Source organism: Acomys russatus, chromosome 29 (assembly GCF_903995435.1).
Source record: "Acomys russatus chromosome 29, mAcoRus1.1, whole genome shotgun sequence".
Taxonomy (NCBI): Eukaryota; Metazoa; Chordata; class Mammalia; order Rodentia; family Muridae; genus Acomys; species Acomys russatus.
In genome coordinates, this window is record NC_067165.1 from 10,044,160 (window position 1) to 10,056,691 (window position 12,532).

The 12,532-nt window shown below is 38.0% G+C and overlaps 1 protein-coding gene and 1 non-coding gene across 2 annotated transcripts in view; one reads left to right on the forward strand and one right to left on the reverse strand.

Annotated features, from left to right (window-relative positions):
• The window catches only part of Spata6 (spermatogenesis associated 6), a 100,774-nt gene that overhangs the window by 18,360 nt on the left and 69,882 nt on the right, over positions 1-12,532 (forward strand). Inside the window, exons 2-3 of the mRNA XM_051171140.1 lie at positions 3,788-3,925; positions 5,065-5,113. Of these exons, the coding sequence (XP_051027097.1) occupies positions 3,788-3,925; positions 5,065-5,113 (187 nt within the window). The remainder of the gene's footprint in view (positions 1-3,787; positions 3,926-5,064; positions 5,114-12,532) is intronic.
• Positions 7,651-7,754, reverse strand: LOC127212124 (U6 spliceosomal RNA). The gene has a single exon (XR_007833507.1). It is a non-coding gene; the product is annotated as a U6 spliceosomal RNA (small nuclear RNA).

Below are 12,532 nucleotides of genomic sequence, written 5' to 3' on the forward strand. Positions count from 1 at the left end.
ATGGGTTAAACATTGAGATGTAACAAGAATAAATTAATAATAAAAAAAAGAAAAACAAACAAACAAAAAAATAAAACATTCTTACTGAAATGGTTTCATATAATATATTCTGATCACTTTTCCCTCCCTGGTTCCTCCCAGATCCTCCCCACATCTCCACCCACCCAACTCCATGCCTTTCTTTCTCTCTGTTAGGAAATAAACAGGCAAACAAACACCCCCCTTCCCCCCCAAGACTCCACTAGAAATATACACAGATCAAAACCCCCACAAAACACTAAATCGGAAACTATAATATATAAGCAAAAGAACAATAAGATTAAAAAAAAAAAAAACCTGTTCAAAAAAAGCAATGTGGAACAAAAGTCTCCAAACCTACCATTGAGTTAGTTTTGTGTTGACATCTACTGCTAGGCACAGGCCTTCCCTCAGATGTGCTTTGTATGTACACTGTATACTCAGTCAGACTCTATTGGAGAAAACTAATTTTTTCTTCACAAGTTGGTGTCAATTGTAATTTGCTAATTACTTTTCATTTTAGTTTCTTTTTGCTAATTTTTTTTTTCAAGACAGGGTTTCTCTGTGTAGCCTTGGCTTTCCTGGACTTGCTTTGTAGACCAGGCTGGCCTTGAACTCAGAGATCTGCCACCTGCCCCTGCCTCCTTGGGAACTGGGACTACAGCTGTATGCCCCTGTGCCCAGCTTACATTTAACGTCTTCATCTTTATTAATCCAATATGGATTAATGCCAGTTTCATTTTAGTAACACTAACATTTTTGTTCCTATTTTGTTCTGTTTTTTACCTTTATTATAGTACTGTTACCAAAAGATTACATCCTTGCACATATAAAAATTACTTGCGGCTTTCATACCTGTATACAGTGTATTTTGGTCATATTTCCCATTTCCCCTAGCTCCTCACCTTCCCGACGCCTCTTAACTTTAGTGTCCTTTTTTTTTTTTTTTTAAGTGACCCAGAGAACTTGATTTGTAGCAGTTTAGTAGCTGTTATTCCATGTGAATATCTCTTTGTCTTTCCGTAGGTACTGGGGATTGAAATTAGGGCCTCATGCACTGTAGGCAATTGCTGTGTCACTGAGCTTCTGTCCCAGCCTTGCCATTGCCTTTTACATAGGTAGGATTCAATATGGAAGAAAAATATGTAACACACAGCTGGGCTCTGCTGCTCTTTCTTTACGTGGACATGAGTTTCTGGCTAATATCCTCTCACGCCTACTTGAAAGACTTTTCTGCTGCTGTACCCGAGTTGTGCTAGTATTTCCCTTGTTTTTAATCTGACAGCCTCTTATTTCCTTTCCTTTGTGATGAACATTTTTCTTTTTGTTTATTAAATTATTTTTTGAAAAATTTCGTTTTTCAGCTGAGCCATTCCACTTTTTTTTTCTGGGTTCATGTTATATTTCTCTCCTTTTGCTTATAAGATTTGTCTTCTTGAATGTCTATTGATTTTTAAACTCAGGTCACCAGGCTTCTTTACCCAGGAGCCTTCTTGTTGGCCGTCACTTTTGTATATTTTACAAATTGGACAGGGACTCCAATGAGGACAGTATGACAAATTTAGTTTTTATTAGAGTGAGAAATGAAGCTAACAGAATGAAGTTTGCTGAGAAACTTGTTTTTCATGATCAGTTGTAAATTATTAGGGGAAAAGTAAAAAATGGAATAGTAGAGAAGAAAATGGAGCCAAAATATCTAGCATAAAAGTATTCTTGACTTCTAGCTATACACAGTGGTGGCACACACCTTTAATCCCAGCACTTGGGAGGCAGAGGCAGGTGGGTCTCTGTGAGTTTGAGGCCAGCCTGATCTACAAAGCGAGTCCAGGACAGCCAAGTCTACACAGAGAAACCCTGTCTTGAAAATACCCCCTTCCCCAAAATATTCTTGACTTATTTGTACCAAGGAACATGAAGTTTCTATACTCTGTGTAATGTAGTGAGTGTTAACATGGCAAACCAGGAGAATTTCATTCTTTTAAGAACAGTATTGGTGACTGCCATGGATGAACTGTCCCTGTCTCAAGTGCTCTACATGTATGACTTAATCGTATCAATCATTTGCTTTGTGGCATTGTTGGTAACCACCTTAGCTTTCTTATGACCTGATGTTCTTATGTATAAAATATCTGTTGCTATACTAAATAGTCTCTAAAGTTTTTAATTCTGAAAGTTCATGTTTTTGTGTAAATGATGAGGAGAAGAAAACCTCTCTCCTCAGGGAATGTATAACCAGATTAAAGAGGAGAGACATCTGTGCCACTTTCTTAGATGCGTACAGATAATGAATGATCTAACTGTAAGAGAACTAAATAGTGCTGTTAGAATTCAGTCATATGTGTGTACTGTTAAGGTAGCATCAAACGTCTGAATGAAATTGAATTATCATAACTGGTGAGCCGACATGCTTTAGGTGGGAAATGACAGTGACCTGTGCCTCAGTGGATGGCAGAAGTACATGCAGAGGAGATGGGATGGAAGAGTAAGGAGCACAGTCCCTGCTTCTTAATTTCTATCACGTTTTTATTTTGTAGGCAATGGAAGAATGTTGGGTAAGAAATTGATTATATGTTTAGAAAAAAGTGAAAATACTATTTTTTCTTGAGTCAGGGTTTCATTATGTAGCCCAGGATATCCTTGAACTTATGATCCTCCTGCCTCAGGGCCTTGAGCATTAGGCTTACTAAAAATGGTTCCTTATATTTTGAATACACTGTTAGGGAGTGGGGTATTATGTAATATTATTATGTTGGATTCAAGTCTTAAAAGAATTTTAATATCCTGTTAATGATATGGCTGAACACTGATGCTGGAATGTGTCAGGGATTGAAGAGACTGCCGTGTGCTGTTTGGGAACTCAACGTTTCCTCTACACACTTTCTGTTAATCATGAAGAGTGTGGTGGTTTGAGTGAGAATGGTCTCCACAGGCTCATATATTTGAGTACTTCGTCCCAAGGTAGTGGAACTGTCTGGGAAGGATTAGGAGGCATGACCTTGTTGGAGCAGGTGTTTAAGGGGGCTGGGCTTTGAGGTTTCAAAAGCCCAAGCCATTCCCAGTAGCTTTTTTTTTTGCCTTGTGCTTGTGGATCAAGATGTAAGCTCTTAGCTACTGTAGCTCCAGTGCCTGCCTGCCTGCCTGCTGTCATGCTCTCCACCATGGACCCTCTGAAACTGTAAGCCCCCAGTAAACTTTTTTCTATAAGTTGGTTTATTTATAATGCCTTATCACACCAATAGAAAAGTAACTAAAACAATGAGGATAGGTAAATGTTATTTATTATTTAAAATATACTTGATTAGTCTAGAAAATGATTTTTCGGACCTTGAAAATTTATCCTATCAGTTCTGATGACAGGATGTATGGACTACTCTTCATGGTAATAGGGAATAGATCCATGCAATTTGCAGTTTTCTTCCTGTCCTTGAGTACAATGATTTATTTCCGCTGAGTGCTACTCCTTCATGAATAAGCGATATTGAATAACTTTATGTCAGCATTCAGCAGAAGTGAGAGACAAAGGCTGACTGTTTAAAATTACTAAATTATTAGGGCATGTCCCCCCAAACAAGTATATATGGTTTTAGACGTGGCACAAATTACCAGATAGAAAGCGCTAGGTTTCTAAGAGGGAAGGAAATACAAAGGCATCTCACAGAACTCAGTGAACCAACCGTCTTGGTGAGGAGTGGCTGTTTGCCGCCATGCTAGTGGGTTAAAACTCAGTGAATTACAATGCAGTTACAGCCACTTATCTAATTGCTTTCAGGTAACTTGTCCAGGAGTGGTGCTGAAAGACAAGGAGGACATCTATCTTAGTATCTGTGTGTTTGGCCAATACAAAAAGACACAATGTGTCCCAGCCACTTTTCCGTTGGTCTTCAATGCCAGAATGGTGTTTGAAAAGGTGAGTTCAAAAGTCAGATCAAGTATTAGCCAGCAAAAATCAAAGTGATTCCAGTTTTGAATAAAATCTTGCAATATAAACTATTATTGCTGACTATGTGCTTTGGTTTAATTCAAAAGACAAGTTGTAACATATTTAGACTTTTGAAAATATTCCTTATTTTATGCACTGAATCTGTTGACTTTTCTAAAGCCCGTTTCTAAAACATCTTATTACGCTTCATGGAAAGCATGGCATCCTGACTGCCAAATGGTAACTTTTGTACAAAATAAGGCACAAATAAGTGAGCATATGTTGAGTTTTACTTAGGAATACCTTGTGCTTTTCTGTTTCACCAAGTCTCTCTCTTCATTTTCCTTAAAAGAACAGCTATTGGTAATTATTTTCAATTGTATTCCCTTTCCTGCTAGTATCTTGTTCTCCAGTCTTCCCTCCTTCCATCTCCCCTTCTCCCCACCCCTTACTCCTGTTCCCTTTCTCCCTCTTTGCTTTCTTAAGAAACAAAATAGCTCACTGTCTTCTCTGTTCTATGGACTGTTGTAGGTACTGATGACACATGATAAACAAGGCAAAACTATTTCTTCCTGAAGCTCAAAATAAATACAATAAATGAAGGATGAGAGAATATGAGAGAAATATATATCTAAATTGTTAAAAAAAGGCAATAATATTTTGAGCTTGAGTGATACCAGCAGTTATTTGGAGGTCTGGTGGGAGAGCATTGTAAGTAGAGAGCTAACAATGGTTTCCTGTGAGGAGTTATTTTGCTGAGAGGCAGATCCAGTTAGAAAACATATTTATGAAATCATGGGGAGCTGAGAGAAACGGGCAGTTCTCATTATTGTTGAAGATTTGTTTGGAGGGTTGACGTGATGATTTATTCCTGTAACCTCAGGATTTGAGTGGCTTTGGCAGAAGGATTGAGAGTTCAAGACCAGCCTGGGCTACATAATGAATTTTTCTTTCAAAAACCAAAACTGAACCAAACAAGCCGAAACCCACAAACAAACCAAGACTTTTCTTTGGTTGCGCAAGGAGAGACATTTTGGGAATATGAATGGGAAAAACAGTCAGTTGCTCATGTCTTCCTTTCTCACCGTGGCCTTGCCGCGCTCCCGTCTCCCGCCTTCTCGTTGCAGGTGTTCCCTGAAGCAGTAGACCCTGGAGATGTGGTTGCACAGCTTGAGTGTAAGTTCTTAATTTCACTTCCTGACTGAAAATATTTTAGGAGTATCATCCTTATGCTATTTTATTTGCAGTTAAATAAAAGTTTAAAAGGTCTAGTAGGATTTCAAAAGTGTTGAACTGAGGCGTTTTCATAATTTTTAGAATTTCAAAGCCCACTTGAAACAGTAAAGTATTTATCTTTTCGTTGTGAATGAACTGAGACTTTTGATCAAGATGGTTTGGAGTGTTCTGTTGGAGGGTCATGATAGGTGGAGCTTTGCCCTGCAGACTCGTACATTGTCACAGAAGTCAAGAGACTCAGGGAAGCTCAAGGTTGCCTGGCTGAAAACATCAGTGCCCTTACCTTAGGTGGCATCAATTGTTCTTCAAGGCTCGGGTTGACAGTACATTCTTCATACCACCTTAGGGCTCAGCTGGAAAAAGCTACACGAACATGTGTTAGGTGTACACTTGGGGAAAGCCCGCTCAGGCTCTGGTTGTGAAATGTTTAAAAGTTGAAAGGGTCTGAGATTCCCAACTGGCCTTTGCATATCGGAAGGCCAGCGGTGGCGCTGGTGCTGGCCATCACTCCTGTGGCCCTCAGGCTCCCCCTCACTCCCCACCCCCATGGCACCTGGCGCCACGCTTAAAGCTTAGGAGAGAGAGTGCAAACAGGCCTTCCTGCTTATTTTCATGGGAATTATGGCTTATTGACTTATCCAGATATTCCTTGTGATTTCATTTCTGTTCTAGGACTTGACTTTGTATTTTCCACTGTGGTAAAGAAGCTCAGTGACAATTGTTGCCTGTAGTTCTACACATTTAGTATTTGCTGAACATTTTATTTATTACCTGGGAAACCATATATTAGAACCATTGGGGCAACCATTTCTCTCATTTGAAATACTTTTTCCATTGAATGAAACTTAATGTTTTCCCTGCTATTTGGTTAGAAATTTTAGGGTATCAGATTACTAGTTACTGGTGATTATTACTTGAAAAAAATCATGATTTCCCTGGTTCAGTTTTTTTCTTAATCCTCTACTCGTGAAGTAAAATGCTGCTTTTTCATGCCGGTTAAGATGTGCGCTGTCCCATATCTTCAAGTGTTGGTATTCTATTGCTCACGTCTCTGTACTTCCCTTTGCTCTGTCCTCATGGCTTCTAGTTTGGCTTTGTGTGTCCCTCTCAGATGACTTCCACAGCAATCTTCACCTAAAAAATCTTTTTTCTTCTTTTAGTCGTCTTTATTTTTGTACAGTCATCTTTGTTCTCTAATGATTTCTAATATGGTACATGAAAAATACACTTAGTGGAGAGACCACTCTGCTCAGTGGAGTGATGCCCGTGTGCCTATCACCTTGCTTCAGTCATTTTTGAGGTTTCGTTAATCTTCTACCGTGTTTCTGCCGGCCACTTATAATATAGATGGGCTGTTTAAATGCATATTTTATACATTGGGTTATTGTACTACAGGTGTGTAACAGATGCAGGCTCTTTAAAGAATAGCCACCATGTTGTTTCCCCTCTTAACAAAACCAACAGTTCTTCAATAAAGCCATTTAGTTATTGTCCTATTTCCTCATCTGTCCCCAAATGTCTTTTTAAAAGTTAGTTTCTTAAAATGAGGATCTTCTCAGGCTTTAGTGCTGACAGTATGTGGCTATTTATTTCTTAATTTCTTTATCTGTAATGGTGTTGCACATTTTTCTGTTTGTTTTTAATTCTGAGAGTGAGAAAAGTAGGTCCTTCAGAATGTCCTATCTCTTATATTGGCTAATTGCTTCCTTACCAATGCTCTGTTTGGCTTGTTTATTGCTTATATTATATAAGCTACTAATTAGAACTGGAGGTGTTTGGATTCAAGATTATTTCATTTTGTTTTGTTATTTGGCAAGAGTCCTTGGTAGTTGCTGCTGTGTACTTATTGTGTCATGTCAAGTGACATGAATATCTTGTCCTCAGTAATGCAGAGATTGGTCGTGTCAGTTCTAGGCAGCATTTTCCTGAAACCTTTATGGTAACTTTCTAGTCATCTTTTGGTCTACTAGCTTTAGCATCTGCTGGGAACCATCTTTTTCACTCAGGTTGGCAAATTGTTATTTTTATAATACACCATTCTTTTCTGTTTACTAACTAAAATTGTGTGTGTGTGTGTGTGTGTGTGTGTGTGTGTGTGTGTAGGCCAAAATTATATGATGTGTGATGTCATCCTGGACTACTCTCCACCTTGTATATTAAGACAGGGTCCCTTACTCCTCTGAACTAGGAGCTTGTACTTTATTGCTGGGGATTCCCTGTCTCTGTCTCCTGTCTGCTGGGCTTATAGGTGAACACCACTATTCCCACAGGCGTTTTCCCTTGGTTCCCAGGGAACTGAACTCTGGTATTTAGCTTGTATGGGAACTGCTTTGCCTAGTGAACCATCTCGATAGACTGTAATTTTTCTTTCTTTCTTTTTCTAATTGAAAATAAATTTTTATATAATATGTTCTGATCATAATTTCCCCAACTCCAGCTCCTTCCAGATCTTCTCCACCTCCTCACCCATCTAAGCATTTAAACAAGTAGGCTTCACGAATTTGCGTGTCATCCTTGCGCAGGGGCCATGCTAATCTTCTCTGTATCGTTCCAATTTTAGTATATGTGAAGGAGGTCTCCCTCAGTCACAGACGTAGGGGAAGGGAGAAGGGGAGAAATGGGAGGGAGGGAAGAATGGGAGGAAACAGGGGAAGGGCTAACAATCGAGATGTAATATGAATAAATTAATAAAAAAAAAAAAGAAGAGACTTGATACCCTAGCAACATATTCAGGGGGAGGAGGTCCCCCTCAGTCACAGTCATAGGGAAGGGGGATTGGGGTGAAAGTGGGAGGGAGGGAGGAATGGGAGGATGCATGGGATGGGATAGAAAATGAGATGTAATATGAATTATTTTATTTTTCAATAAAATGTGTTAAAAAAAAAAACAAGTAGGCACCCCTTAAAAAAACCAATAAAAACAAAAATGAAGGAAGTAGGAGAACTACACACACACCTACAATACCTAGAAGCAGTCTCTACCTGATACTGCTGTTATGTTTTTGTTATCAGCAGTTCAGCTCTTCTGAGATACAGTCCTAGAGGCAGGGAAAGTCTACAATATCTCTGTTCTTTCTTGTAAAATAGCTTCAGCAAAACTCACATGTCATAAATCCATCCCTTGTAGTTGTAGTTCAGAAATTTTCAGAACACTTATGCAAGTGTGAGACATCACCACTACCCAGTTTAGTATATTTCTGTCACCCTCAAACAGTGTCTGAGCATATTTATAGTCAACCCCTGTGTCTGCCTCCACTTCCTGGCAACCCGTTATCTATTTTTCTCTATAGACTTGTCTCATTTCCCCCTGTAGCTTCTTAATTTAGAATAATGTTTTTGAGAATCATTCAATTTTTCTACATACATTGTTCTATTTAATGAACATTTGGACTGTTTAGCTATAGTATCTATTGGTTTGTAGGCTAAGCATTGTGTTTAAAATTTGAATATGTAGTCAGCATTTCAAAAAAGCCGTTACACCATTTTACACTCCCTCAAGTTTATGAAGGTTTGCTTTTTTATATTGTCCCCAAGACTTGATATTGTTGGTGTTTTGCGATATAGCTATTTTGGTGGGTGTATACACATATCCCATTGTATTTCAAATTTGCACTTCAACACTAATGATTTTGAACACCATTCTACATGCTTATTAGCCATTCATATTTTGTTATAGAATGCTTATTCAAATATTTTGCCTGTTTTTGAATGGTGTTTGCTTTCATATTAAATTATATGGATGTTAATTTTTAATACTCCAAATGTAACCCCTGTACCAAGGGAGCAATTTTTAAATCTTTTTCTAGTCTGTGAATTTTTCCATTGTCATAATTATGCCTTTTGAGGAATGTATTCAGTCTAATGTGTCAGTTTTTTTCTTTTATGACTTATGTGTTTGGTATTGTATCTATGAAACTTTGGTCAAGCGAGGGTCACACAATTTTTTTCCTGTTCTTTTAAAACTGTATAGTTTTAAGTTCTGAAATTTAGAGCTGTGGTACATTCTGAGTTAGTTTTTAGATATGGCCTGATGATGACAGAGTACAGCCTTCCCTCCTCCTTTCTTCCTATGGTTGAACATCCAGTTGTCGCACTGTTGCTAGATTATCCTTTTCCAAATCAAATTGCCTTTTGTACCTTACTTAAAAGCCAGGATATGAAGGTTCCTTTGGATTCTCTGGTCTGTTACATTCATCTACATATTTATCCTTAAGTGAGTCTGGCTTGCTCAGTTTGCCTTACAGAAACTTTGAAGCTAGGCTGTGTAAGTCAAGTCTTTCAACTTCATTCTATTTTTGTGGGTTTTTTTTGCATATTATGTTTGTATATTAGTGTTACTTTTACAAAGCTGAAAATGGCACTAATCTAGACATAAACATAAATATTTAGAAGGCTGTTTGATGGGCACACTGCATCAACTTGTTAAATTCTTTCATAACAATCTATTCTTCATCTTTCTGAAATGTACATGTTCATCTCTCTGTCTCTCTGTCTCTCTGTCTCTCTCTCTCTCTGTCTCTGTCTCTGTCTCTCTCTCTCTCTCTCTCACACACACACACACATGCATGCACATACACACACACAAACACAAACATACAGAGGCCCATGGGCATATAGGCACAAGCTCACAGACACAGACACAGACACACAGGCACATGGCTATGGCAGTAAATTGCTGAGAATTGCTCCCTCACTGCTTTCTGATCACTGCTCAAATTTGTCATCATAATCAGACAGGTCTTCTTTCCCAGCCTATATTAGGAGCTCCCCACACTTGTTAGTAGTGAAGCCTTTGCTCTATGACCGTTTGTGCTGGCTAATTTAATGTTAACACAGGCCAGGGTCACTGCAGACTGGGTGAGAATCTCAATTGTGAAAATGCCTCTATAATCTGGCTGTAACCAAACCTGTAAGGTATTTTCTCATTTAGTGATTAATGAAGGAGGGCCAAGCCATTCCTGGGCTGGTGGTACTGGGTTTTATGAGAAAGCAGGCTGAGCAAGCCATGAGGAGCAAGCCAGTAAGTAGCCCTCCTCCATGGCCTCTGCATCAGCTCCTGCCTCGGGTTCCTGGCATGCTTGAGTTTCCATTTTGACTTCCTTTGATGATCCACAGTAATGTGTAAGTATTGGCCAAATAAGCCCTTTTCACCCAAAGTTGCTTGGTTGTGGTGTTTTATCAGAGTAATAGAAACCCTAACTAGGACATCTTTGGAGCCAATTTTTCTATACTAAGATATTTTAAGAGTGAAAGGTTATGGAAATAGTTCATACCCTTCATTCAATACACCATGTGCCTCCCAGGTCTATGTTAAAGGCGCAATTGCTGCTGTAGCACTATTGACAGGTGTGCAACATTTAGAAGGAGCAGCCTATGAGAAGTCCTTGGGTCATTAGGGGTGTGGCCTGGAATTGTAGGAAGTTGGTCTCTTTCCTTTATCTTCTGCTTCTCGGCTCCTGAGGCCATGGTTTTTGCTCTGCCATGAAGTCTTTCCTTCTCCAGATGTCCAAACTAATAAGGCTGCTGATCTTGGGCTGGAACCTCCAGAGTTAAGAACTCAAATACAACCTTTTTAAAAAGTATATCTATTTATCTATCTATCTCTCTATCTATCTATCTATCTATCTATCTATCTATCTATCTATCTAATCTTTGTAAGTTAATTGCCTCAGTTATTTTGTTACATTAATGGGAAACTAACACAAATTTGTTAATATAAATGCCAAAGAAAAAGATGCAAAAAGGACACTACTGTACAAACAAAAACAATGAACAGTTTCTAGCACCAATATTTAGTTTTACTTCTTTTTATAGAATGATAGTCACTTTTCCTCTTTTATTTACTCTGTGACTCTAGTGAATATAACTATATTGAAAGCATACTATATATTTGTTACCCAAGATATTAAATATAGTATAAACATAGCATTCCTCTTTCTTACTACTTTATGACTCCTGGAACTATCCTATTGACCTGTTTGTGGTGCTGTGATCCTTTCCTCAGGAGCATGTTTGTGTTTGAGGATTTAAAATGGATGATCTGTTTGTTTCAGTCCCTCCAATATTCAATAAAGAAAAGACATGATTTATATTTATTTTTCAGTAGACTACCAGGACTCACTGAGTTATGTTGCCTGCTGAAAAAAAATAGCATGCTCATTAGATCTGGTACTTCTCAGTTTATAGGAACTAAGCTGGTGTCTGATCTTGAAAGTGATTTCAGGCGAGCATTTAGGGTCAGAGAATAAATCCTTCAGTGTCTGTGAATGGGGGTGTCCTGGCGTAAATCCTCAGGAGGCTTGTGGGAATTAAGTTTTATATTAAGTGCACAAGTACATTCTAAAATTTAAAGCCTGTAAGTGGACATTTAGAGCACATTATCATAGCAGTCTGGGTCCCAGAACCAAGGCTAACAGCATTCTGACACTTCTGCTTGATGTAGCTACTGCAGGTTTTTGATTAACTGCTTGTGAGTAGAATTTCTGGAGTATTGTAATGCATTTAATTTGTAACTCACACCAGCAATATACAAGTAAATGAGAATTTTTACAGAGGTTGTAGGAACATAGTTCTTAGTTATACAATAATGGGAGGCTATAAAATGAGACTAATTGTTCTGCATGTTGCAGCAGATATGTTTACATTAACTTACTGTTGGGCTTCCAGCTGATCAGTTCTATATAAAGCTTTCCTTTAATAATTTAATATCATTCTCCCACAAGTATTTTTAATTGTAGTAAAATATACATAACATGAAATTTACCACCTTAATCATTTCAAGTGTACAGTTTAGTGGTATTAAATGCATTTATAATTTTGTATGACAATTACCCCCATGTATTTTTTCTAACTCCCCAATTTATCTTTCAAAACTTAAGCATTAAACAATAACTTTATTCTCCACCCATTCTTCTTTGTTTCTATGGAAATGTCATTTATCAATGGAAATTGGTATTTGTACCTTTTTGGGGACGGACTTTTTCTCATGTGGAATACATTCTAAGTTCTTGTCATGGAATGTCAGAAGTCTCTTTCTTTTTTGAGGATGAGTGATATTCTGTTGTATGTATGTATGTTTTTCTATTGATGGGTACTTGGGTTGTTTCTACCTTTAAATATTGTGACTAATGTTGCTCTGAATGTTAATATGCAAATATCTGAGTACTTTCAGTTGTTTTGTATTTTTTTTTTTTTTAGAATTTTTGGAGGAATCAATATTTCCAAAGCAGCTATACCATTTTACATCCCCATTTACTGCACAAGCCTCATAAAGAGTGTGAAATTATTTTACTTTTGATTTAGTTTTTCCTAAGTGTCGGTGATGTGGTAAAAAGTTATATGTGTCAGAGATGCATGCGTC